This window comes from Embiotoca jacksoni, unplaced genomic scaffold (genome assembly GCF_022577435.1).
Source record: "Embiotoca jacksoni isolate LCO1_2020_lvr unplaced genomic scaffold, fEmbJac1.0.p SCAF_14, whole genome shotgun sequence".
NCBI classification, from domain to species: Eukaryota; Metazoa; Chordata; class Actinopteri; family Embiotocidae; genus Embiotoca; species Embiotoca jacksoni.
Window position 1 is genome coordinate 7,492,576 of NW_027185274.1, and position 26,963 is coordinate 7,519,538.

General features: G+C 40.2%; 2 protein-coding genes across 2 annotated transcripts; one reads left to right on the top strand and one right to left on the bottom strand.

The window, feature by feature from the left end:
- Nucleotides 1-88: 88 nt before the first annotated feature.
- On the bottom strand, nucleotides 89-6,679 carry glb1l2 (galactosidase beta 1 like 2). The gene is made up of 19 exons (XM_069147707.1): nucleotides 6,568-6,679; nucleotides 6,220-6,405; nucleotides 5,951-6,019; nucleotides 5,751-5,846; nucleotides 5,547-5,655; nucleotides 5,373-5,465; nucleotides 5,198-5,279; nucleotides 4,981-5,045; nucleotides 4,694-4,778; nucleotides 4,254-4,391; nucleotides 4,068-4,148; nucleotides 3,864-3,970; nucleotides 3,245-3,391; nucleotides 3,038-3,109; nucleotides 2,178-2,256; nucleotides 1,674-1,761; nucleotides 1,234-1,348; nucleotides 904-1,020; nucleotides 89-775 (listed from the first exon to the last, which is right to left on the bottom strand). The coding sequence occupies exons 2-19, from the start codon at nucleotides 6,381-6,383 to the stop codon at nucleotides 665-667; spliced, it is 1,818 nt and encodes a 605-aa protein (XP_069003808.1). The 5' UTR covers nucleotides 6,384-6,405; nucleotides 6,568-6,679; the 3' UTR covers nucleotides 89-664.
- A 710-nt stretch (nucleotides 6,680-7,389) lies between these two features.
- Nucleotides 7,390-26,957, top strand: LOC138197141 (beta-galactosidase-1-like protein 2). Its single transcript, XM_069147709.1, has 19 exons — nucleotides 7,390-7,880; nucleotides 8,478-8,663; nucleotides 8,944-9,012; nucleotides 9,417-9,512; nucleotides 10,310-10,418; nucleotides 10,878-10,970; nucleotides 11,167-11,248; nucleotides 11,992-12,056; nucleotides 12,444-12,528; nucleotides 15,621-15,764; nucleotides 16,621-16,701; nucleotides 19,024-19,130; nucleotides 21,072-21,218; nucleotides 21,547-21,618; nucleotides 21,984-22,062; nucleotides 22,214-22,301; nucleotides 23,814-23,928; nucleotides 24,665-24,781; nucleotides 25,615-26,957. The coding sequence occupies exons 1-19, from the start codon at nucleotides 7,777-7,779 to the stop codon at nucleotides 25,699-25,701; spliced, it is 1,926 nt and encodes a 641-aa protein (XP_069003810.1). The 5' UTR covers nucleotides 7,390-7,776; the 3' UTR covers nucleotides 25,702-26,957.
- Nucleotides 26,958-26,963: the final 6 nt, after the last annotated feature.

The following is a 26,963-nucleotide window of genomic DNA, read 5'->3' on the forward strand; positions in this document are numbered from 1 at the left end:
GTTTAAAGTACATCGCGCACTTCCTGTTGTTATTTTCAAAATAAATTCTCACTAATCGACTGCGCACATTCACAGCGTGGATCTGTGGTATATGCACACGTTTATTATTATGCATTCATACAGACATTACAAGAAAACTATTATGGCTGTATTACCTGCAACATACGTCATCATAATTATCAGTGTGACAAACGTTTTAAATTTTATTGTGAAAGTAATAACTTTGTTTCCGGTTCTTAAATTTTCTGTTGAATTTGATATGGCTGTGTGTGGTTGGCTGTCTTGTGAATATGAGAGCGTCATTCAAGTAAGGACGAGCTCCTGGTCCAATTAGAAGCATGTGAGGGTGTTAAGCTGGTTTATTTACAATCAGAGCAAAGTTCACACTCAAATGATAAAACAAGACAAATCAGAGGGTTGAATTGTGCAGCATTGTAAATTGTATTGTTTATGTGTAGAAGACAAGAGGAAAGGAATCAAAAACCTTGTAGCTCCATATCCATACTGCTGTGCACAGCATTTGAAAATGTTAGTATGTCACTTGTTTTAAATCATTAACAGTCGTGTGTGTGTGTGTGTGTGTGTGTGTGTGTGTGTGTGTGTGTGTAAGTAAGTAAGTAAGTAAGTAAGTAAGTGAAAGTGTCTTTATAGTTGTACCCTATTTTCACAGCAGAGTGCAAAAAGGGAGTTTGTAAACATCAGTTGTCTTCCCATGATCCGGATTTTCAGCAAACATTATTTTGTTGTTCGTTCTTTGTTCCTCAAAAACAATGATCTGAAAGACAAGTCACAAAAAAAAACCCAAAAAAAACCCACATGTCACTCATACGCAATGTGGCACAAATCATCTTGAAAAAAATTACTGGGAAGCAGAGGTCAAATTTTGATCCTAAATGGTTATACCTGATTCTGTCCACTTCTCAGCCAAGGTCCCGGGAGATAAAGGAAATGCTGGGGACCAATGAACCAATGACGTCCAAGGTTCTGCCCATTGACAAATGCAACTCCTTTACCCCAACCCTGTACAAGAGGACGCTTTCATGAGCAATACAATGACACAGTGGAATATCGATTTAATTGTAGCTCCACTTTTTCAACTTACAACTAATAAAAAGCTAACATTGCCCACGTTGTTAAATAAGGATGTAAAGTATTGACTGAGAAATGAACAGTACATTTTTGAGCTCCATTACATGTAGTTTACCCCACAAGCTAACTGTCTTTTGTACTCACAGGAAGTGTGATGAAGGTGTCTTTAGGAGGGCCATCCACACAGAGTGTGGCCTGGACAAACCCTGGGACAGAGTGGGACTTCATGTCAGTTTTCCACTGACCTGAATTTGTTAATCTACAAAAAGATCGAAATGTATTTATTACAATCTGTAACGTCAGTTTCCCTGCGTCACTCTCCTGAGTCATTTTTTACCAACATTATGCAGTCAATTATGTGTGTATGGGCATGGTATCTACGTGCTATCCATATTGTCATATAACTAAAAACCAAAATACAAGTTGCAGATCAATACTTATTTATAAGCAGAATTCAGCTATTTTCGAGTAAATCTTCCCTTTTTTTGCACCAGAAAAGGCTCAGTTGATATCCATGACCAGCTCTCCTAGTCTAAACATTGCTATTGTTTAACCAGAAGGAAAAATAAACTAAAATAACAAACCTTTTAATAAAGCCTGGCTTCATATCTAAACAGAAGATGGTAAATCCTCTCAGAGGGGTGTGATTCAGCACAATGTCTCCCACAATACCTGGAACACATTATGAGGAAAAAATAAGCAATGCAGACTTGAATAGGAGCAGACAAACAGTGACCATGGACAAATTCTTTTCATTGCACTCTATCCTACATACAATGGGAAATTCATGGATGTGTTGAGCCACAAAAAAAACATAAACAAAGTCAGAAAGTGATTTGTTTGACTTGTGCTGACAAGATTTTTAAGTGTCCAAGCAACACGAAATAAACTGTTACAATACTTCCTCTAGATTGAACGATGTTCTATTATACGCTCTCTACAAATAATGCAAACATTTCTCATTCTGAAATACACATAAACATTGCACAATAGGTACTTCACAGATTCAGATGACCGAACTGACTGAAAGAAAGCTGTAAACCAATTTATGGCATTGCAAATGGCACTGATGCCTAAAGGCAGAATACCTTTGCGCTGTTCATCCAGAGCTTTCCCATAATTCACTCTTCCACAGTTCTCCACAAGTAAACTCAACGTCCTCGCTCCCTTTGAGGCACAAAACATGATTTTTACTCTGACAGTTATACAGTAAAGAAAGGTGACCCCAATGAGACAATCATGGACTTCTGTTCTTATTTCAATATGCCAATATGCCTCTCAGAATCACATTTTATTGTGTTGGTGTTCCCCTTTTATCCTGTTCAACCTCATTCTAAATCAGCAGGATAACTATCTAAAATATACAGAAAAATATATACATTTTTAAATCAGCATATATAACTACATTTAGCTATCATTTTCCACATTTGAGAATACCTTATAATAATGTCTGCCAACTATTGCTGAATGTTTTTCTGAATCAACAATAACCCACCCTACAGATACAAATGTAAGGCTCATTATTTGTCAATTACAAACAAAAAAAATCTGGGAACAATGTTGCGTGAACCATGCATATCATACTATCCTATACTGTCACACATACTGTCATTGTATAATCATCTGTGACACAATCATTGTAATTTAATTCAACTTCATTTCATTTCATTTTATTTTCAGTTCTTGCTGGGCTAAATTACTACTGACATCATCTGGGAAAACAAATGGTAGTTTGGCACTTTTACTTTAAAATTGTGTAAAATTGGCCAAATCTATTTTATTGTTTAAAATTACTTCACCCCAAGGACAAAGTTTGGGGATAATATTCCTGTGAATATTATAATCCCTTGTACTTGTCCTGAATCTGAGTAACATTTAAAACAATTTTTTTTTATAAAGAAAATAAGGACAAGTGCTTTATAGAGAACACACTAAAAACAGTAAGTACCTTGCCATCGGGAATCGCAAGCTCCTGAGTCTTGTAGTCCAAACTACCAGCATATTGTCTGTCCACAAAAACCTGAAGAGCATCAACAGTCACAGGGACAGGTTTCATTAAAAACTATGTTGTGTTACCGAAGAGAAATATGTTGAAACTGCATTTCACATGTAGAGTATGTGTGTGTGTCTATGGGGTCCCTCTTAATGTCCTCACCAGCGCTCTATCTCTGATGTTGTTCCTGGAGTTTAGGGCTCCTCCACTGGTGATGGTGGTTTCATACAGTGTATAACCATATGACTGGCCGTTTTTATTGTTGACAGGGAGATTTTCCATGTTCACCGGCCTCTCTGACCTGTACGGCTGAACGAAAGGTCAAACATCATGTTAAGGTACAGGAATTTGACACAGTGAAATCAGATAAAGTCACTTTTGGGGGAAATGGAAATTACAATCTCACTTTAAAAAATTGTACAAGATGTGTGATATGATAAGAGGCCACCAAACAGCATGTGACAAATTCTTCTTAATAAAAAAAAAAAGAAAAGAAAAAAGAAGCAGAGATGTTGACACCTTGATGCATGATAAAAACCTGCAATGCCAGGTGTGAGACATCTGTCTTGAGCAGAGGCAGCATGTGTCTTCTACACAAGTAGAGACACATGCTGATTGCAGACACGTCCTGTTCACTGCACAATGTTTGCTCTCCTTCCAGAAGGGACCCTGTTTTACCCTGATGATGTGGTCTAGTTCAGTTTGGATGTAACATGTTCTATTTTGTAGATTATATAATCAGCTGTGACACCAGTGACAGTGCCTGCCATCTGTAGCTTACCTTGTCAGTGAAGTGCAAGCTGTCCCACAGTGATAGGTGCTGTTGGATGAAAACAGGGTCGTAAGCTCTCCTCTCCTGAGGAGAGGGCACTTCAGGAAGAGGCTCAGCTGGAACACAAGTTGGCAAAAACAATTAATTAAGGCAGATTTTGACGGAATCAGTGATTACACAATCCCTGCATATGGATGCCTAGGAAGACCTTACAGTGGTACTGGCTGAATACATTTCTCAGGAGTTGATATTTTGTGGAGCAATCTCCAGCTTCAGAGAGGGGAGCATCATAATCTGCCAAGAAACCATTTACAAAAATATTTATGGTTGGGAAACATATTCATCAAAGATCTCAAACGATTTTTGTGCTTGCTCTCTGAGCTTGATAGTTATTCCTACCATAACTGGTGACCTGAGGTTTGTAGGTGCCAAAGTCCATCGCTCCATTCATGAAGCCGAAGCTGGTTCCACCGTGAAACATGTACAGATTAATGGAAACACCTCTCGCCAAGATCTCAGACACCACAGCCAGCATGTCTGTCAGGGGGCAGCACACAAATCACTCCCTGTAGTATTAATTAATTTAAGTGCACATTAATAAATGATGACATAGCACACAAAGAGCAATATGCAGCAGTGAACGGGTTGTTAGTTTTTACAGCTCCAGAGTGACACTATTACAGTTAAATACACAAATAAATAGACATCAGCTACATTTAATATTGTGAGTGTTAATGTGAGCAATGACATGAATATAATGGAGAGTGATGCCATAAAACAAGCACGTGATTAGCAACAATGTTGAATGGAAAAATGACAGTTAAAAGGTGTCTCGATACCCTCAGCGTGAAACACATGATGATATTCTCCCCAGACGTCAAACCAGCCAGACCAGTACTCCATCACCATCAGAGGTTTCTGGGGCTACACAGAACAGAGCATATGTATGTATTAAATAATCTACGTCTCTTCATGTCTATCACTGGCTCAGCATCATTACGCTTTAATAAAAATGCAAAATGGAATATTTTGTCTTTTGTCTTTAAGTTAATGTGCATTTAACAGATAACAATCAGAACAAATGCTGGACTGTATTAACCTCAGACCACCCTTTATTATCACTTACCTGCATGTCAGCTAAGTGCTGGATAGCTCCAAAGGACAGTCTCTGAAGATTTATTGTTTTCAGAACTGAAATGAGCAAAATATTATAGTCTTAAGCATAATAGAACATCAAAGGGAGAAAACTTAAAATCAACCGAGGTACATTTTGTAATTGTTTCTCTACTTAATCCTTTGTTTTTGCTTTTTAGCTTCTAAATTACTTCTCATGTCTTTATTACCTTCCTCCATCCCACCATATCTCAAACCCTCCCAGTTGTCCGAAGTCAGCAGGAGCTCATTGATCCCTTTAGACTGGAGACACTACCGGGAAAAGAAAAAGATAATACACATAAATAACTATAATATGATTTGAGCATTTTAGAGACAAATAAAGGCTATAAAAAAAAAACTCACATTCTTTATAAATGGCATGTATTTTTCATCTTTCGCGAAGGATCCATACTCGTTCTCAACTTGGACTGCAATGATTGGGCCTCCTGCTTCAAACTAAAACACAAACAGTGCCTCTGAAGTCTCCAGTTATTCTTTGCACATAAAGCATGATGACAAACAGCAGCCTTGACATACCATGAGAGGTTTGACAAGTGAGACAAGCTTGTCAAAGTACAAGTTGACAGCATCTACAAATCCAGGATACGTTGTCCGCAACTGCATGTCTTTATCTTGCAGCAACCAGCTGAAAACAACAAAAAAACAACAACATGAGAGCAACTTTGGTGGCATGCTGCTTACATATGGCAGAATCTTAAAGTGAAGGGCAGATGATGTTACCTCGGCAACCCGCCCAGGTCCCATTCAGCACAGATGTAAGGTCCAGGACGAAGGATCACCCAGAGACCCAGCTCTGCTGCCAAACTGACAAAGGCCCTGAGAAAGGAGGAGATACCTTGTGCTCCATCTGCAGGTCTTTTTTTTTTTTTTTTTTTAATATATATTTGGTATTCCCACAAAAAGGAAAAGGAGAGCCTTACTTGAGGTCCAGCTGATCCTGAAAGTTGAATAATCCTCTCTCAGGCTCGTGCAGGTTCCAAGGCGCATATCTGAAAAAGTACCCAGGAAAATGTTTCTTCTAGCAACGTTATGGTTCAGTGGTTCAAGAGACTAATTTTATTCTCAGGGTTTCATGAAGCATTTTATCCAAACATTTTAGATTTAAAGTGATATTTATTTGACTCTCTTCAGTAAAATAACAGTGAGGTTCCTGTGATTGAGTCATATGCATTGTGTGGAGGGAGCCTACGTTGTGAGAGTATTGAGGCCACAGGCCTTCATCTTCAGCAGCCGGTCCTCCCAGTAGGCTCTGGGCACACGGAAGTAATGGATGGAGCCTCCCAGGATGCGGAAGGGCTCTCCCTCCAGAGTGAACTGAGACGAGTTGGCCCTCAGACCCTCCACACGGCTCATCCTTCTCACTTTAAGGTGATGTCTGGTGGGGAAAAACAGCAACATAACATGGCGGATGGTCAAATTCAAAGTTGGATGAACGTATTTTAAATATTTTAACATTACATTACAGTAAAAAATGTTGCATCTGTATTGTAAAAAGTAGATACATTTATATGAAAGTACGAACAAAGGAAAACCTTACCAAGACTTGAAAGTCCAAAATGTAGAAAATCCCAGTTACATCAAAAACATGAGCAGTGCTGTGCCTTGAAACCGAGTTTACCAGAGAGCATTTGAAGGGAGGACGGTGCTGGGAGGCCTCAAACACTGTGGATAAGGGAAACTATTGTTTTCAGAACAAAAATGTAATAGTGCTCTCTCTCTCTCTCTCTCTCTACCAGTCACTGACTGTCTCATTGAAACAGTCAGAGAAGGGAGGCATTACAATTGTACACAGTAATGTTGGCCTCATGATCCCCTGCAGGTATTAGCATGAATGTACTGATGCCCTCTAGTGGCTGTAAATGTAATCACCCACAGATAAGGGACAGTGTGCTATTGCAATAAATTACTGTGAAGAAGCATAAATTACAGAATGACAGGATATTAAAATTTGCAGAAAATATTTTCTTATTTATCTTGTGCGCATTAGATAAGCCTGATTACTTTGTTCCCAAAAGATAAGCGGCTCCTTAGAAGAAAAAGTAATTCACTTTATATTGAGCTGGATAACTAAGGGATCCAAAATACGGATATAAATATTCCCTCCAAATTTGGTAAATGCAGAAGAAAAAAAACAATTCCCGCATGAAAATAATTCACGAAAAGGACTTATGATATTAATAGATCTGTTTGGATGCGTGATATGTGGTTGTTGTTTTTTTAAAAAAAAATTTTTTTATAGTGAAAAGGAATATGAAGTAATAGTCGCTTTGACAATTTGTTCGTTCTGCGTTTCTTTAAAGCAGCAGAGTTTTGTGACGGTCCCTGAACAAGACTCGTAGTAGTCCTCGCGTGCAGCTTCAGTAAACTGAAGTTTTATAATATTACCGCCAGATTCTTCTGAAAAATACCGTCTTCAGCAGCTTCTACAGCAGGAAACCAACTTTTACATTTTCAGACCATGTTTCTTTTTCTTCCACAATTAATCCCGGAAGTACGAGTTAAAAAGCAGCGCAACTTCATCGTCGTTACCGCAGCTAATTGCGAAATTAGTTTTGCGAAACTTAATTTTCCGGTGACGACGAGGTCAGCGTAACGTCAGTGTGACAGCCCCCCCCCCCCGGTCGGACCGGTCCAGAAAGAAGAGGCTCGGGAGAGGTGTTTCGGAAGAAGACGGGACCTTTTTGAGATATGCGCTTATATCCGTCTAAACAGAAGAAACCTACGTGGGGAGCAGCTGTCACCGCTAATGGAAAGCTCGTCGGTGTTTAGTGTTCGTCTGTCCCTGAAGCAACGGTATTTTCTCCTGCTCTGCGTTGCTGCCGCAGCCATCATTGTTTATCAGTTCACCAGGTAAGACAAAACGGTTCGAGGAAAGCAATATAGCCAGCTTTTAATAAAGGAGTCGGCCCAATGGCTCTGGACATCTTTTCACTTCATGCTTAAATGTATTTGTTCGGTCACGCTGAGGCGCGAATATTCAGGAGTCGTCGCTCAGCTTCGTTGCTAAGAGACCAACCGCGGGTCACCTGTGAACTTTCACCTGTGAACACTGATACGCAACTAAGCCACCTGTCACTTGTGTTAGACCTCCGTTTCTCTCAGTTGGTCTTGAGGAGTGTTTTCAGCTCGCCGTGTCTCACCTGAGATCTGCGGAGTCAGGAGATCAAGTTAAGTTGGTGTGGTGTCATTCTGGTTGAATTATTTACGTGGACACGTGGAGGGGAGCTCTGTGACATGATGCGTTTGATTAGTTGGCAAAAATCCTACACAGGATAATTAAAATGTACAACAACAGCCACCTCGTGCCACCATGACTCTTGTCAAGGATATTTCTAAACAGGTGCACCTGGACTTTAAGCACTTAGCTCAGATCAAACACGTCTGAAGTGTCTCCATAGCTTTTAATTCAGCAAGTTCTTCAGCTGTGAACTGTATTTTACCCGACAGGAATGGCCCTGAAGCGGGAAGGATGAGCCGTGTGGAGGGTCTGAGAGCCGACTCGTCTCAGTTCACTCTGGAGGGAGAGCCCTTCCGCATCCTGGGAGGCTCCGTCCATTACTTCAGAGTCCCCCGAGCCTACTGGGAGGACCGGCTGCTGAAGATGAAGGCCTGTGGCCTCAATACTCTCACAACGTAGGCTCCGACTCACAGCCGGCTGGCTAAAGCACGAGGATGAATAGTGTTAGATTTTTACTGGAGGAGAAGATCAAATCCGCAGACACAGATCAAATCAAATCTGAGAAGAGCGAAGCCAAACAAACAAAATTAATTAGTCACAAGTTTATGAAGTACAAAAGGGCAAATCTAATGTAATTTTTACAAAAAAAAAAAGTCTGAAACCGCTGAAATTGATTACCACTGAAACATTAAAACCATGTAAAAAAAAAAAAACAGCTTTATTTCTTTTTTTCAGATATGTGCCGTGGAACCTGCATGAGCCTGAACGAGGGGTCTTCAACTTTGAGAATGAGCTGGATTTAGAGTAAGGACTGTCAGGGAGTGAATGAACTCCTGCAGATGGCACTGTTGCACTGCAAAGCAGGAATAACGTGGCACTGCTGAGAAATGCTTTTGATTAATTAGTGGCCACACTTTCAGTGTCAGTGATTGTTGATTTATTGATTATGTGGGCTTCGATCCATCAAACGTGTCGCTTGGTATCAAAGTGATTACAAAATATATGCCGTCTCACAATGGGAAGGATTTTGTTTGAAAAGAGTGGAATAATTTAGAATTGATAATATATAATTTGTAATTCAACATCGGCTCTGTTTTAAATAGAGAAGGATTATCTGGCTTCAGTTTTTATTGTCAGTCGTAAACATTTTAAAGCCACCGTTTTGATAATTGACTGCTTATTTTCCACCTTTTGCGTCTTACTCCTAGAACCTACCTCCACCTTGCAGCCAGCTTGGGCCTCTGGGTAATCCTACGTCCAGGACCATACATCTGTGCTGAATGGGATTTAGGTGGACTACCGAGGTGAAAACCCCAGAGCTGAAATTAAATGTTACCTTATATTCACAGATATTTTGTATCTGCCTCACAGCCACAGTAACATTGTGATGCATTATTTGGAAATATCCGGTGGGGTGCAAAGTAATCCCCTAAATTGGATTGGAAATGGATTGTTCACTCCGGTAATCTGTTAGTTAGCAGTGTCTTGGCTGCTGGCAAAATCCATTAAACTAAAAGTAATTATTTAAAGTGTGCCGATTTCGGGCCAGTTTCACCAGCTGTGTTCCAATTGGAAAGGAATATGTTTTGTTTTGGCGGTCGACCTGACAGGGGTTTACATATGATACAACATACAGAATAAGAGTAGGAGGCATTAAACATCAGTTAAGTTAACCACTAATGTTACTCAGGTGGAAGTCACTGATGACTACCACCAGAAATTTAGTGAGGTTTCAGCGAGAATAATAATAAAATATGACAGGAACATCTCTCTGGGGGGATGAATTATTTCACCTCTGTAATCAAAATAGATTCAGACAGATGATCGGGTAATAGTTGGCACGAAAAGACTGGAAGTGGATATTTTTGCAGTAGTCTTGCCCTCGGGGAACGTGAGATTGAGGTAATATTATTTGATAATCATCAAATCAGAGTGTTTTTAGGGACACGCAGTGAAGCATGACTTCCTTTGCTCTGTATTTTAAGATAGTCATGCTTAGGTTTGGTGCGATTATCTTTAAGAACCCAAAGAGAGGTCACAGCTCAGCGCCTTCAGGGACTTGTTTGTGATATGTTTTGGTTTTGCTGCGATTTCCTTTCAGTTGGCTGCTACGAGATCAGAACATGAGACTGAGGACAACCTACTCCGGATTCACTGATGCAGTCAACTCCTTCTTTGATCATCTTCTCAAGAAAGTAGTCCCATATCAGGTAATTTTCATTTGAGTTTACTTTAAATTTCAAAATGTAAGGTTGCTGACTTTCGTAACTAAAAGGTACTTGTCAACCTATGAACAGAGGAAGATTATGAAGTGGAGAAAATTATGTTCTTGACTATTCTAAAACGATTACACATTTATAAACACAATCACATTTAATCACCATGTATTTTTGTTATTATTTCCTAAAATACTGGGCCATAATTAGCTGCTGTTGAGTGGATTTTAACCAATGTTAGCAGTGCCCATAATGGTTATCATGCAAACTTGAGTTCTTCAACTTGTGTCTTCAGAGCCTTATTTTCTTTTTATCAGCTCCATGCATCATTTAACACTCTGATTTCCATTTCACACTCTTTTTAGAATTCAGCTGTACTGAGGGTAGAAATGGTCAATAACGGGTGCCAAGCTCTAATATGTGTCCTCTATTCATTGGCTAATTAATGCACAGTACTCCAAGGGTGGCCCAATTATAGCAGTTCAAGTGGAGAATGAATATGGCTCCTATGCTAAAGATGAAGAATATATGCCTTTCATTGAGGAGGTAAGAAACACGGTTATAAATTATTGCAATAATATCAGTAGCTCATAAAAGAAACGGTACTTGTTTACTTACTTTGCTCACTCACACTCCTTTTCACTCTCTTTCAAAAAAAAAGAAAGAAACATCAACAATTATACCTTCAAAAAGAACCCCAACTGTTTTGTTTAGTTGCCTCTTTAATCCCTCGTCTTCCCAGGCATTATTGTCAAGGGGCATCACAGAGCTGCTGATGACCTCGGACAACAAGGAAGGGCTAAAGCTTGGAGGAGTGAAAGCAGGTATTGTCAGATAGGCTGACAGACCAAAAAAAAGTCTGCACATAATCAAACACGCATGTATAAAGTAAGTTGGTTGGCGTGTGGTGTTTTTATGCACAATGGCAAGAGGTCTAAGCCAAGGGCAGCCCGGTGTCATGCAGCCACAGTTCTGAACCAAATTTCACACACAGAGGATTCTGTGTCGTACCAGAAAGCTGTTTTTCTTGCATTTTACATAAATAATGCAGTGCAAGAAAAACAAGTCTTATTTTCTGTCTTTTCTTTGACTCGTATATTATCTTAATGCATAGGTGTTAGTCCCCATTATGTTGAAGCCATATTATGTTCGGTCTATACTTCTATCATATATGTTTCTGTATTTATTATCATTCACTGTATCGACATTATGCATATAATTACAGGACAGGATCCACCAGGGTAATTTATAATGAACTGTCCCCTGGGAATTCATAAAATATTTAAATGCATCTCCATAATCATTTGTATATATTGTGGGTGTTTAATACCCGTGATTTGCATGTTATATATACGCTGGACTGTGAACAGCTGAAGTCCACAGCCCTGCTAAAGCTGGCATTCGAGCCATAGCCTGTCTTTTAACTTTGTGAATTAAAGGTGTTTGGTTTCAAATGGACTACTAATTGGTCTTTCCATGTAATAGTTTGAGTGGTTTCTCTAAACAGTCTGATATTGTTGTGTTGTTTTTTTTTTAACCCAATATTGCTCTTCTTTTTTGTTGGAAGCACTGGAAACCATCAATTTTCAGAAACTGAAAGCAGATGACATCAAGTATCTGGATGGAATACAAGTGAGTCTTGTCTGTGTGGTACAAAACGTTCACTGTTTGGTCTTCATCCATTTCATTTTTCTTAAATTTATGTCGGCCAATTTTGGAGTTGATCATTACAAGTTTTATTCTACACTGAATACATAATTAGAAACCATTGTTTGTTTCAACGAATAGACTATTCAGGTAGAGTGAAAATGCAGGGCTAAAACCAGCTTGAAATAAAGAGCTGTAAATAATATTTTTTTATTTCAGACAATTTATTCAAGGCTTGTGTTACTACAATCAGCGTGGGTAGTGAAAGAAACTGAAAGGGCAAACAGAAATATCTCTTTTTGTGTTGAGTGTGTGTTGCTTTCCCAAACTGTCACACCGTAAGTAGGACTAAACCCCTTTTTCTCCTCTTAGCCTCAGAAACCGAAGATGGTGATGGAGTACTGGTCTGGTTGGTTTGACCTCCTAGGGGGCCTTCATCATGTGTACACTGCTGAGGGTAACACAGAGTCCTTTATTTTTTAAATAAAAGACCATTTTTTTTTTTTTTTTTTCTTTAGAGAGAAATGCAGGATCCAAGATAAGAGCAAGACAGACGTTCACATGAGGGTTAGACAGGTTTTCTGCTGATGGATTCTTTGTTGAGGGTAAAACAGTTGCTTCCTGTACACAGCGTCAAATAATAGCGTCTAAATTTAGATTGGGAGAAGACAGGCTTTGTGCTGCAAGCTACTACATTATCTCTGAAGGGAAAACAGACTGTCTTGAGGGGAAGACAGACTCTCAGTGCCTGAGGGTTCGAAAGACTTAAAGGTACAAAACCTATGATTTTTAGTTTAAAATATTCAAAAATGTTTCCTAAAATTATCTGCCGAATGTGGAAAAAAAACAAAAACATTTTTGACTGTAGACAAAGACGTCTATGTATTGTATTGCAGAAATATCGACTGACGTTAGCATGCTAACCAGCTATTCCCGGCCCATCTCATCTCGTAGCACCACCCAGCACCTCAACAGGCCGTAGTGAGTCACTGTTGTGTGCGGTCTGCCCTCAGTCCAACATGAGAGGAAGGAGTCATTGCGTATTTCAACGTTTTATTCGAAATAAAATTGAACAATAAACACAATGATGGCTGAAACAACTCACAACGTTTCTTCTAAATCTGGTGAGTTAACAGTTGTTAATGCCAAAGGTGGATTTGCAGTTATGGCTTGTAAAGATAGCAACTGTATAACGTTTCCGCCTGGTAACATGTTAATATAGCTGTTTGTTGATGCACCGTTTAAAGCAGTTCGAACAGCAGTGTATGAGTAGTTCAAGTAGCTCGTCATCTAGCGGTCTACCAACTTGAAGCAACTTTATACAGCAAAAAAAAAACAACAAACAAAACAGGCGTACCGACCTTGTTTAGACAAAGATCTCGTCCCGGGATCTTGGATTTTTAGTAACACAAACCGTACCAAACAACATTTTAAATCTATCTATCTATCTATCTATCTATCTATCTATCTATCTATCTATCTATCTATCTATCTATCTATCTATCTATCTATCTAATCTATCTAATCTATCTATCTAATCTATCTATCTAATCTATCTATCTATCTAAAAAAGCCAACTAATAACTAACGGTGGGGTAAAAATATGCAAAATTTGACCAAGCGCCGGACTGAGTGCAGACTGGATGCTACAGTGACCCACTATCACCTCATAATGTACAAAGTGGTAGTTAAATCCTCCAGAGTGCACCTTTTTAAGACAAACCTTCTTTTAGCCGTGGATGAAATAGTCTGTTCCAGGGAAAAGCTTGGGTAAGGACAAACTCACTGCTGTGGGGGCTCTGTGAGATAAATCCCTCGGGCTCGATCACTATGGCTCCTCCACAAAAGGCACAGAGCCCACTCACTGCATCTGGGATGTACAGCTCAGCATATGGTCATTTTTGTACTGGGTCTGTGGCTTTTTCAGAGATTTATATAGTTTTCGTGGATGGCAGGTTGTATGTATCCAATCCTCTTAACTTTGTCTCTGGATATTTGATATCTAATCAGGGGGCAGAGTTTCAAATACTTTGAAAGATATGCGCCACTGATTCTGTCTGATTCTCCTGAACTCTGATGAAGGTGTTAGGCCTCCCACTTCCTCTGGATCCATGTGGTCCATATCCACCTAGTTGCTGTAGCTATACATTGGCCCGGTTCATGCGTCCTGGGTGATGTCAGGGAATATTCTCTATAAAATATACTTACTCTAGAGTAGGAACTACAGATGATAAATAAATGTAATGTAGTCAAAAGTATGTCATTATATCAAATGTGATGAGGTTGAAGTTTAAAGTAGCACCAAATGCAAATATTCAAGTGAAATAAGAGTTCCTCAGAAGTAGAAAAGGGCCAGTAAATTTTTGATTAATAAATAATACATTTTCCCATTAGTTGTTTCAGTCACATATTACAAACACGTATGCCATAAGTTATTTAGGCAGGATCACCTTGTCCTGGCTGCTTTAAAAGTATAAAAAGTCAAATTATAATATTCATATTAAAGAGCCAGTGGCTAACTTGTATGTACTCTACGCTGTCCCTCATATCAGCCATGTAACATGGTCCACATGGTACGCCTAGGAGGGTGATATTTTTAGTCTAATGTACAACCATGACATATATTCACAAGCGTGATAGCACCTTTTTTTTTTTTTTTTTACAATTGTAAAGATGAATGGCAGTCACAATAGCCTGGTATTACCACCGTGAGCGCTCTCAGAGATATCCTTTTTCAAACATACAGTGCAGAGACTCAAGCCTCCTTTTTTACCCCCGTCATTCCCAGCAGCCATTCACCTCTCAAAAAGAAAATGTTCTGGAAATGAAAGAGCCAGCCGCCTTGCTTCCTTATGTATTTTCTCCTCAGTGAGAAAGGGAAAAGGGAAATAAAAGACCCTCGCTATACAGAAAGTGTCACAGCAATGAAACGAATACTGGAATATTCAGAGGGGATTCATGTCCTTGACAGTTCAGTGCTCTGCAGACTGCAGCATGCCCAGCAGTTGGTCACAGCTAGTGGCACCACTATGAAACCAACCGAGTCCGGCTCTGCCACTCAATCTGCCCAATTATTATTCACTAAGGCTCATGGCCTTGATTCAAATCATTAAACTCGGTCCAATTTCACTGCTAAGGTTCAATTGGAATTCTTAATTACTTGCTCTGCTATGCTCAATGCAAAACATAGGTGGCTAATTTGTGCAGGTAGGTGGGCCATTTTATGGGTGTGATCATTGCCCCGTAAGGAATTATAGTAACCTGTAATAGGACGTGTGACTGAGGTCCTTTTTTTTAATTCAATTGACTTGGAATTGAGGGCAAAAGGATTATTGAAACAGTGTCTCTGGCTTGTTAAAGCTGAAGTTAAATTGTTTTGTTTTTTTTATACTTTTGCTAAACAGAAACACTGCTTGTTACCAAGTATTAATGTTTAGCTTTGTGTTTGCTCTTCTCTGATTCAATCACTGGTCTTATTGCTATAATTAAGATAAAGTAAACACTTTTTCAATGAAGTTTTGTTTGTCTCGTTCACTTTTTTTTTGACAGACATGTTACCTGTGGTCACAGAAATACTTAAGCTGGACATGTCCATCAACCTTTACATGTTCCATGGAGGGACGAATTTTGGCTTCATGAATGGGGCATCTGCTGTTGGAATATCAGCACCGAAACCCACGGTGACAAGCTACGGTATGTGTAACCAATTTATGTTTATCCATCAAACTGGCCAGCATTTACCAGCATTTAAATCAACACAATTCCCTGTAATAGTCAGTAGGACAATTGACTGATACAGGCTGACTTATCATTTGTTTAACTAGCTCCTGCCACAAGGTTTTAGCACAAAACTGCACATTCACAAGTACTTTTACTTGTTTTATTCTAATGATCAAAGCTGCTCCACACGCTGATGCTGATCCACAATACGCTAAATTATGCTCGTTTCATGTGCATACAACAATCACTAACCTCATTGAAATAGAGCCTGGTCCTGTTTTCCTGCTTCACTGGGACATGTCAATTATACAAGTATATTACAACATGATTAGAGTATTGGAAAACGTCTGTAGATGGCACTATCCCTATTCAGCAGCCTCTGACCTTCTTCGGCTGCTGAGAAACTTGAATATGCAGTGCACACAAATGAATTCATTAGCTAATATAATGCATGGGAAATGTAAATTAAAGATGCTACAATGGGTTTTATATGCTCCTCCAGGGTACTTAACATTGTAATGACCTCATTCTTCACAAAGGAGGAGAATTCTGTCAACATCTCTGCGGTAAACACGACCACCTCTGACCTTCAGCAGTCTTCGTACCTCTGTTTACTCCTCTGAATGCCTCTCTTACTTTTTTTTTTTTTTTTTTTTTGCCTCAAAGAGGCTCCATTTGCTGTCAAGATAAAGCAGAATGTGTCCCGGCCCGCTGCTGTCTCATGATGTTTGATAGGGGAGCGCAGTGAAAGCAACTGCCAGGGTAAGAGGCATCCCTGCCTCTCTCCGGCTCCCGAGTCCTGCTGTTCTGATAGCGCATTATCTTTCAGATTACGATGCTCCATTATCCGAGGCTGGGGATTACACCACCAAGTACCATCTTCTGAGGAATTTATTCAGCCACTACCACAGTGAGTGTTGTGTGTTGTTGCTGATGGGCCCCACATCTTCTGTCTCGCTTTCTCTCCTCCTGCTTTCATCTCCCCACTTAACTTAATTCTCCTTGTGAAACCTGTTCTCCGTTGGCTAAAGCAGGATAACTTTGCATATGATTACAGGCAGGGATTAGACATGGGTTTGTGTGTGTGTTTTTGTGCATGTGGTGAGATTTCGGCCCAAATCAAAGACCCTCAATGATTGCCCGTTGAGGAAAATAACATGCTAGGCCTTGTGTCGTGTTTTTTGTGGATGCAGTTTTGCCTGTTTGGAAAACAATTTTTTTTTGCGGTTGGGGGCAGAAGTCTCAAGTGTTTTTCGTGGCTGGGACTGGCTGTTGGCAATCTGGGATTGAATCCAGCACAACAAAGTCATAATTTTCCCAGCGTTGTGGTGATTGGAGATGAATATGAAAGGCTGCGTCTGCGTGATTCATCCGAATGTTTTGTAGTCTGCTGAACAATAAGCAGTGGCCTGGATATGAGAGTGGATCTGAGAATGCTTTGTGTTGTACTCGGCAACCACAAACACATGACCCAATTCTGTAATTAGATCAGCCTGATATTTTATTATCGTGTGGTTGTCAAATCATATACATTGTGCCGGTTACTCTTTGCCCTGTGGGGCTGTTTTGGCATAACTTTGCATGGAGTCAGGCTGATCTGTCAAAGGTCGAACACTAATCATGGCTCTTGAAATAAACCTGTGACTTACAGTATATGCTTTAGGGGTTTGTTATTATTTAGCTGCAGTAATTAACAAGCTACAAACACATCTTGACTACACACTGTCTGTCTGTCTGTCTTTGCAGTGTGCTAGCTTGCTATTGATGTTACTTTATAATCTTAAAGTTTTTTAACATCCAGATGATTCATTCTTGGAATCAACCACCGACAATTTCCTGTGAAGCAAGGCAGAACAAGGAAATCTGAACACTTATCAGCATATTTCTACATCTACAGTTGGGGCTGACATGAAATTTCAGTTCATGATTAATTGTCATACCAATAACTGCGATAAACGTTGTAATTCTCTTTTCCTGTTCAGTGAATAGATGTTTAATGGATCTTCTTCATAAGGTGTTTGAGTATTATTAAATTGCAATTAGGCTTATATAATAATAGTGGTATATACAGAAGAAGGAGGTACAATGAAATGATGTCATTACAAGAGTGCCAATCAAACCTCAAATGGTAGAAAACTGTGTGGCAATAGTTATGGTAATATGACGTTTCTGTTTTATCCAGCTGAAAGGAAACGATTTTAATAATTGTGCTAAATCATTGCTGTCGGCCGAAATTTGGCGATTTTACAATAATTTTGACTGGCCCGCATATCGCGGGATTAAAAAATGCACATCATTTGTGAGAACACGTGGGAAAAAGTCCAAATCTATGACCTAGCCGAATAAAAATGTCTTCTCAGTCCTCCTATGTTAGATCTGACAGTTGCCACTACTGTAGGTAGTGGCTTGTAAGCATTGGAGAGAGCTCTTTTTAAAGAAAAGTGTTGGCCATTGTCCTCAAAGCGTTCTCAAGCGATCCAGCTGTTACCACTTGGTGATAAGAAAATGCCGTCAAGCATTTTCCAGAGGGACTGCTAGTGTCTCTGCATGCTTTAACACCTTTTAAAAGCTGTCGGAGGGCACGGCCAGCCACTGTTAATCGGTGTAAAGAGACTGTTTCGTAAACCGGAACACAAACTGGAGGCTGCCGGGGAGGGAGAGTGTCTCACCCACGGAGCCTTAAAAAGCAGTTTGCGAGGGACAGGTTGCATTTATGTTTGGCACCGAGCGATTCCTGCGCTGGAGAATATAAAGACTTCTACAACAGAATGGAGAATGGGACCGTCGGCTTTAACAGTGCGGGAGGGGGTTCGCTAGGTTTTTGGATGTTTTAGTAGATTGTTTTGCGTGCCAAATAAAACACACCTTGCTTTTTAGTATCCAGAACATTGTTTTACTTTGCTTTTAGGATTAACACGCACGGTTTACAAGCAGCTCTTGCTCTCTTTTGTTCTGTTATGTGATATTTAGATCCGTTGATGCCAGTTTTCAGATGTCCACGACTGCATTTGCACGTGCTTAAAAACGTATAGACTCGCGTGTAATTTGTGTTTTTAGTGAACATGTGTTTATACGTACTTTTGACTCGTAGATAAAATAATTACACTTTTACGTGACTCTTTGGGATCCCATGGGTACAAAAAAAAAAAAAAAAAAAAAAAAGGATCGAGACAGACAAAACTGCAAGCTTAGTTATACTCCTTTGTTTTTTTTGTTTTGTTTTTTATTTTAGCTCAGCCTCTTCCTGAAATGCCCTCTGTTCGGGAGAGGAGAGTGTACCAGCCTGCTGTCATCCAGCAGCACCTGTCTCTGTGGGACAGTCTGCATTTCACTGACAAGGTGAGCCACAGAGTGCCTGGACTTAAGCCAAACCTCCTCCTCCCCCCCACCCCCACCTTCCCCTCCCTACCCCTCCCCCCAAAAACATTCTTATTCAGCTAGTTAGGTGGAGCTCAGCTGTGTGAATAAATGTTAGTGTCCAAGAGCTACTTGCAACTTTCATTTTGTCAAAGTAGCTCTTAAAAAAAGGTGTAAAAAAGATCGGTGTAGATTGCAACAACATTATATACAATTCTTGATGCATAAGTAATTAAACCAAGCCAAGTCAACTTTTAGAAAATCTGCTGTTAGATGTGTGAATGTGCAGCCAGGGACGCTTTTTCTTTGACTTAAAAAGTGCTTTCTCCTGCTCTGCGATCTTTGCTTTTGCACACGGGTTTCTCAACTCTGATTCCTTAAGAGTGTTTGAGCCTGAGGTCGGGTGTATTTACAGCACAGGCTGCTTTTCACATCTGCCTACTCAGCGCAAAGCTTCTGCTCATCCAAATTATCGCGTGTTAAATCTGCTATCTAGTTGCTACCATTAGTTACTGAAATTTGTCACCTGCTATTTTAGCCATATTTTGCAAATGATGGCAACAACCACAGCATTATGACAGTAATCACTTGTGTTCTTGTTAGTTTTTTCTTGCTATTTATTCTTGAAAGACGTTTGAACAGGTCAGTTACGATTTATTGAAGGCGTGTCGGTGCTCCGGTTTGCCATAAAAGTCCATGTGTTTACCTCAAGCAAAGCTTCACCTCCTATCTGTCATTGCGCAGCCATTACAGCCATTATAACAAAAATAACCAACAAAACAAATGATAGAAATGAAATGCAATGTTAAGCCAGAACAACCCACAAGAAAAATACATGAGCAGTGTATGACTGCTGCTATATAAAAATTAAGATCAAAATTAAATTAGGCCTCATCTGGAAATTCTGGAGAAAACAAACATGTTTTTCATCGAGATTTGGTTATAGGTAGTGAAGCCGATGACATAAACTGAAATATTAAGCATCTCACGATATACTATAACATGGGTTATGTCGCACTAATATAGCAGATATTTTATATGTAGATAAATTGATAGAAAAACGAAAATTGAAGCTTCGGTGAGCCGTTGTCCATCATTAGCTTTATTTCCTGGACCAAATGAAAAGCCTGAGCAGGGAAATGAATGAGTAACAATCCTCCCTTAATGGCGGAGCCCCTTAGTAAGACATTTCCCCCGAAGCTACCTCAGTGGCGGCCGTAAGGCAGATTGTTGTGGAAGTAACATCTGAATGCAACAGAAAAAAACTGACTGGTTAAGCAACCTCTTTGGAAGATACATGACGGCTCGCTTTCATGTACACTCGTCGAGTTTAGCCATTTACACCGTGCTCCTCCGTGGCATTTATATTCCAACCAGATGTAGCACGTCTGGCAGTTGCTTGCAACATTAATTATTCACTCCCCGTCGCAATAATTTGCTTCCCTCTGAGACGACAATTGCTTTGCCCCTGACCAGCCACACACCAAAAGAGGGTTTTCTCTTCAGCGGCCTCAAGGAGACTGAGTGGGTTGCCTGAGTTTTATATTGTATCTGTGCGTTTGAAGGTATGTGGTTAATCGTGCCGCAGCAGGGAGTGTTTATTGTCTTTTGAAGAAAGGCATAATGCACCTCCCATGGGTATGCAAGAGAATGCAGCTGAATGAAAACACCGCTCTGAACGCCAGAAAGGAAAGCTTCGTTAGGTTTCATAAATAATCACTTAGGATCAAGCCATCTGGCGAGTCCCGTCTGCATTGGCCGTTTCTGTAAATTCAAATATCATCAAATAAAGCAAACGTTACGTAACCGTGTCAACATTTGACATTTCTAAAAAAAAAAAAGAATTCCAGCAGCAAATTTAAAGACATTGTATATTGAAGGTTTAAGTGTCTGTCTCAAGCTCTTCCTTTGCTGATTTCGTAGCCTTTTAAGTCGGAGAGGCCGGTGAACATGGAGAATCTCCCCGTCAACCGCAACAACGGCCAGTCGTACGGCTACACGCTGTACGAGACCACCATCACCAGCGGAGGAGCCCTCAACTCGCTGAACAACATCAGAGACAGAGCGCTGGTGAGGACAGAAGGACAGACACCGTCATGAGGCAGCCACAATCACAACCTTTAACACGTTTCTTTTGTGAGAACGTCCACACTTGGAAAGCTGCATATTGACGGGCAGCTCTGAGGACATTTCCGGAGACGTCAGTGAAAGACAAAAATCTTTTGCGTTTCATTTTAGGGCAGGTGTTGCAGTCTAAAAAAATATTCACGTCACGTCCCCCTTAAGCCCGTAACAAAGATATTGCTCCTGCTGAGCCTTTGGCTAGCCGAGCAACATTCATGATTCCCATGGTTTTTGATGTGGCTATTTCCATTTGCATTTTTTTTTTTTTTCCCAGGTGTTTGTGGACAAACATTTCACTGGTGTTTTGGACTACAAGATACAAGAACTTGCACTACCTGATGGGAAGGTACCTTGTGAGCGTGTTTGTCCCTCTGTATGCAGTTTACACCCAGTCTGCTGTTTCAAAAGGATGAAGCTGTTAATATTTAACAACACGCAGCATGTGAAAGCTTCAGGGGATGCTGATGGATGTTTCTGGCAGCAAGGTCCCAGTGTAGCGCCAGCAGCAAATCTTCATAAGACTGTTTATCTTGACAAATTTGAATAATCATCCTCAGCCTTACACACAGAGATTAGTTTTGATCAATTTCAAAATTCAGACCAGCGGAAAGGAACTTTGGCCTCCTTTTATTTTTGATGACTTCTTTCCATTGAGGAATACATCTGTTTTTCAGTAATGCCTCTCGTGTTTTATGTATTTTCCCACTGAAGGGAAGAAGAACTCTAAGTTTACTGGTGGAGAATTGTGGGAGAGTGAATTATGGGAAAACCCTGGACGAGCAGCGCAAAGGTACAAATAGTTGCACAAACTGACGGCTTTGTAGACGTTCCAGTCAGCACAAAGATTTGTTTTCATTAGAGACCTTGAAAGAAACTAATTAACAGCATCCTAAGATCCATGAAAAAAAAAAACTAAAAGTAGCTTTGACTCACCTTTTCAGGTCTTGTCGGAGATATTCAGTTAAACAAGCGCCCCCTTCGAGACTTCATTATCCGAAGTCTGGATATGAAACCAGGCTTTGTAAAAAGGTTTGTGTCTTTCAATTATTATCCAGTTTCTCCTCGTGTTTGTGTTTCTCTGTCTTTACACCTGCCTGCCTCTTAGTCACTCCAGCTGATTATCTTCCTGCTTAACATAATTACATTGGGAACATGATGGCAAAATTCAGAAATCGAAACACACCCCTGTAATCCAGTGTTGAACAGGAGGTAAATTACATGCTTGGACTTCAAAGCTGCTCGTCAATGTTCAAGAGGCCCAATGTGATAGAAGACCTTAAACCGTTGTGTTTGTTGTTTATTTTTTCACCATAAAGAGTTACAGGACAAGATTTTCACAATACGCTATAAAGAACTCGCAGATTTTCAAATTGCGCAAAGTGCAAGGCCAAACCTTCGTTGGCAGGTGGACTCGGTAGGGAAATCACTACATGAAAAAGGGAAGTAAAACTTACAATTTACTTTAAGTTTGAGTTGACAGCGTGTGTCTGACAGCTCGAGCGTAAGATTTCAAAGCGGCGAGTCAATTAATATGCCATATCTGTTTCAAAGGGCTCAAACAGACCGTTTTTATATTCCTGATACGCTGGTCACATAAATTGCAAATATTTCCAGTGTGGCAGTCAGAAAAAGCAACACAGCATTATGACAAACTTGCTGCACCAACAATGTTGTGACAGATGACTGTTAACAGCCACAGTGCAGGCAGTTAATAGTACAATATGTTAACTGCACACCTTAGAAACTTTGCATTCAAAGCTGGACCACACAAATGCAAGCGCAGCATATAGACAGCTGAGCAATGGAAAATGGTCTGGGTGATTTACATTTGGGACACTTTTATATTTGTTTGATGCCAAGGTCCGTCTTAGAAATCAAAATGTCTGTTGCATACCGTTAAACGTGCCACCCATCCATAATAGTAATTATGTCTGGTATTTTCACAACAGTCAGAAGGTCATTTTGCACCCTGAGGCGCAGGTGCTTTTCCCTCCTGATGTTTCCATATTACAAGATTATATAATCCCTTCCCATACATCGCTATTGTCGCCAACACCCGTCATTATTTGTGACAAATATTTCCACAGATTATAAACGTCGGTCACTTTGTCACCTGCATTAGTTCAATTAGAGGTTCATATTTGAACCGAGTTGAGCGTCTGTTGTAGATCTGCTATATTTGAAAGCCTTTCGATTTGGGACTCTCTGCCTATGATGAAATTGATTTACCTCAGCATCCTCCTGTTGAGGCCTGAAGCCTTGTGTGACTGAAGGCCACAAATTCACACCTGCAAGAGGAGTTTTGATGTTATATCAACTTTTAGAATTTATTTTGAGGCGAAATATATCATGTTACTGAATCTGAAAATTTCCCCTGCCATTTACTGTAGGAAAATAAATATTGTATGAAGGACATGCTGAACTGCTGTCTGATAAACAGGTCTGCTAAAAGTAAAAATGGATAGATTTTTTTTTTTTTTTTTTTTTTTTTTAAATAACTTTTGCAACACGATGAACACTGCTGATATTTGTGCTTTACAGACTTGAGCGTTCAGGCCACTGGATGTCTGTGCGACAGCGGCCCTCCTGCCCAGGGTTTTTCCAGGCCAAATTCTACGTGAACTCCTTTCCTAGGGACACCTTCCTCAAACTCCCCGTGAGTATCGGACAGCCAGTGAAGCTGCCGATCCAGTGCAGCACCACAACAGATGATAGCCTCCAAAAACTGCCATGGCGTTTTTAATTTTTTTTTTTTTTTTTAATGGTTCTTTCATTCAACAAAGAAATTAAACAATAAAACTATTTGCGGAACATATTTTGAATAGCATTGCAGACTTTCAGTGGTGTTCGTTTTTAATTTTGGCAAACCTCAGTAAAAAAATTATTAAGAATATCATTTCAAGCTAAGATGTTTATGAAACATGAATGTCAAGTTTATATCAGCATATCAGCAAAGAATCCCCTGAGAAATCGGTCTTTGAGCAGCTCGATTGAGCGCTGGCTCACTTATAATTCATTGGATAAATTTACACAATAATAATTCCTTTACTCTCGCAGTGAGATCAGAGCATATCTTAAAAGCTTCTTTCAAGAAAAGGAGGTTTTGTTTCTATGCATTTCTTCATAATGCAGTTATTGATTGAAGCCAAGCACCTGTTGACCAGTCATTTCCCTCCTGTTGTACTGTACAGCATATCTGCACTGTGTGTGTGTGTGTGTGTGTGTGTGTGTGTGCGTGTCTCACTCTCTGTGTCTGTGATTTGTAGAGAAGTTAAGAGCTGTAATTAATAACTACCAACAATGTACTGAGTGATGATATGAGAAAGGACGACTTGTATGTTTCTTGTTTTTCACCCATCAGCATGATGAAGAGTTTGTGGTTGTGTTCACAGGGCTGGAACAAAGGTGTCGTGTTTATCAACGGCAAGAACTTGGGACGCTACTGGTCCATTGGTCCTCAGCAAACTCTCTATGTCCCGGGCCCCTGGCTTCACAGGGGGGACAACCAGGTGCCGTGTCTCATCTAAACACACGTGTGCTTACCATTTAGGAAATGCATTTACCAAAGTCACTTTGGCTCATTGTAGCATTGACGGCCTCTTAGTTATTGACAAAATCTCAAACGCTACTTTAAAGTTTATAGTAAAATATAATGGTAAGTTGTAAAGGGGAAAACCTTTTGGTATGGAAGTGAGAAACATTTCATTTATGCTGGATTCTTGGTATTGACCCCGCCCACGTCTGCATGTTGGCACATGACATTTTTGAAAGACAATTTCTCTCATGTCAATGATGTTTTGTCTTGTCTGACCACCAGTATAAACTTCAAAATACTGCATCTATATTGATCTACTGCAGAGCAAATAGAGCAAATGATCACATTCTCACACCGGACCAGTTGTCTGAATACGTGCTGGCTAAGTTTTGGACATTCACCGTTTCAATTCCTCGTGCTTTCCCAGATTTGAAGTACTCTTTCAAAAAAAAAAAAAAAAATCGAGATAACCTATGTATATTTTATAATTCTCCAAAAATGTTGCATTATTACCACCACTCACCTCCTCCAGCATGGCAAAACAGAAATCGTATCCCAGGTCAAGAGTTGCAGTGTGCAGCTACCGATATTCATCGCTCTGTAACTTTGATGATGTTGAACTCTTCTGCAAGTTCTGGAAAAGGCCTGAAGCAACATCTGCTGTATCGCTGTTTCTCCCTCTTGCCTTTTCCTACTTTTCCTCTCTGTAAGTGCGTATATATTGACATCAGTGCTCAACCACCCACTCACGCCGTCCTTTCTTGACCTCGACTAAAATGGAATTTTTTTTTTTTTGCCTTGTCACAGGTCATAGTGTTTGAGGAGCAGGAAACAGATGGCAAAATCCAGTTCGCCAGCAGCCCCGACTTTGGCATGACCGTTGACGTCCAGTGAGGACAAGAGGTGAGAGGGGGAGGAGGAGGAGGAGGAGGAAGAGGAGGAGGAAGAGGAGGAGGAGGAGGAAGAGGAGAAGGAAGATGAGGAGGAGAAGGAGGAAGAGGAAGAGGAGGAGAAGGAAGAGGAGGAGGAGAAGGAGGAAGAGGAGGAAAAAGAGGAGAAGGAAGAGGAGGAGGAGAAGGAGGAGGAAGAGGGGGAGGAGCAGCAGGAGGAGCTTGGGAGAACTCCACTGAAAGCGGTAAGCTTCATCTGCACAGGCACTGATGCATCCAGCAGCACTCATAAGTGAGACACGTCAGAGACCAATCACCAATGCAGGTGTAAGCAGCTCCTCGCTGCTGCTTTTCTGGAATGACCATGTTCATGACGTTTTGTTGAATCCTTTTTATTTATTTACATAACAATAGCATTAATACTGTATACTACATAATTAGAGACCAACAGACTGTGAAAGAGAATTATTATAGTGAAGCCTCCTGCTCTGAAACACTTTACTTCTAGACTTCTTCCAGGCTGTGTAAAAAGAATGTGAATAAACACTGGTTTTAACCTCCGTGTCAGGAGCCGAGGCCGCGGCAGCCCGCGAACGGCTTTGTTTACCCTTGTTTACTGCTCGCTTTTCAAATGTGCCTTCTGCTGGTTTACTTTGAGCTTCTGCAGAGAACTGAAGATCTCTAAATGTGTCTCAAGATCCTTCTCTGAAACCTCATCTGTTATGTTGCGAGTCTGGATACCCTCACCGTTATTTTCTTTAAAGACCGATGCCACAGTGAAGCTGCGTATTTGAGGCAAATGGCACAGCGAGTATCGGTTGGTGGTTCAATAATTAATTGGCAGCTAGTGAGGTTTCTTGTGGTGCTGAAATCTCGGAGCTGGTTGCAAAAGAGCTTTTAAAAGTTGGTTTTCAACGGGTTTATTTAACTAGCTTTATTAAAGACGTGTAAGTATTCCTTTTCTTTTTAACATGATGCAGTAAACCTGTTCCAAGCTAGTCGTTACCAAGCAATGCATTTATAAATAGGTGGGGACAAAATCCAGATGTATGGAATCAGAAAGTTAAAAAATAACCACTCATAACGTATCGATAACATCGGTTTACTCTCATTGACTCATCTAATAAAATGCATTTTGTGGAACTTGAAAATCGCTCACATTTTTTTGTAGTGGTAAAATATGCACTGGCTACTGCTGTCCTGAAGCTGGTAACATGCCATCCGAGCACAACACTGGGCCATTCGATGCAGACCCGCAGCCCAAAT

Excerpts from the sequence above, each read along its gene's own strand:
- LOC138197141 (XM_069147709.1), top strand. The coding sequence starts at position 7,777 with ATGGAAAGCTCGTCGGTGTTTAGTGTTCGTCTGTCCCTGAAGCAACGG. Across the intron at positions 10,971-11,166 it reads ATATGCCTTTCATTGAGGAG|GCATTATTGTCAAGGGGCAT; the intron begins GTAAGAAACACG and ends TCGTCTTCCCAG. Across the intron at positions 22,063-22,213 it reads CCTGGACGAGCAGCGCAAAG|GTCTTGTCGGAGATATTCAG; the intron begins GTACAAATAGTT and ends TCACCTTTTCAG.
- glb1l2 (XM_069147707.1), bottom strand. The coding sequence starts at position 6,383 with ATGAGCCGTGTGGAGGGTCTGAGGGCCAACTCGTCTCAGTTCACTCTG. Across the intron at positions 5,466-5,546 it reads CACTTGTCAAACCTCTCATG|TTTGAAGCAGGAGGCCCAAT; the intron begins GTATGTCAAGGC and ends TTTGTGTTTTAG. Across the intron at positions 5,046-5,197 it reads ATATGGTGGGATGGAGGAAG|TTCTGAAAACAATAAATCTT; the intron begins GTAATAAAGACA and ends TGCTCATTTCAG.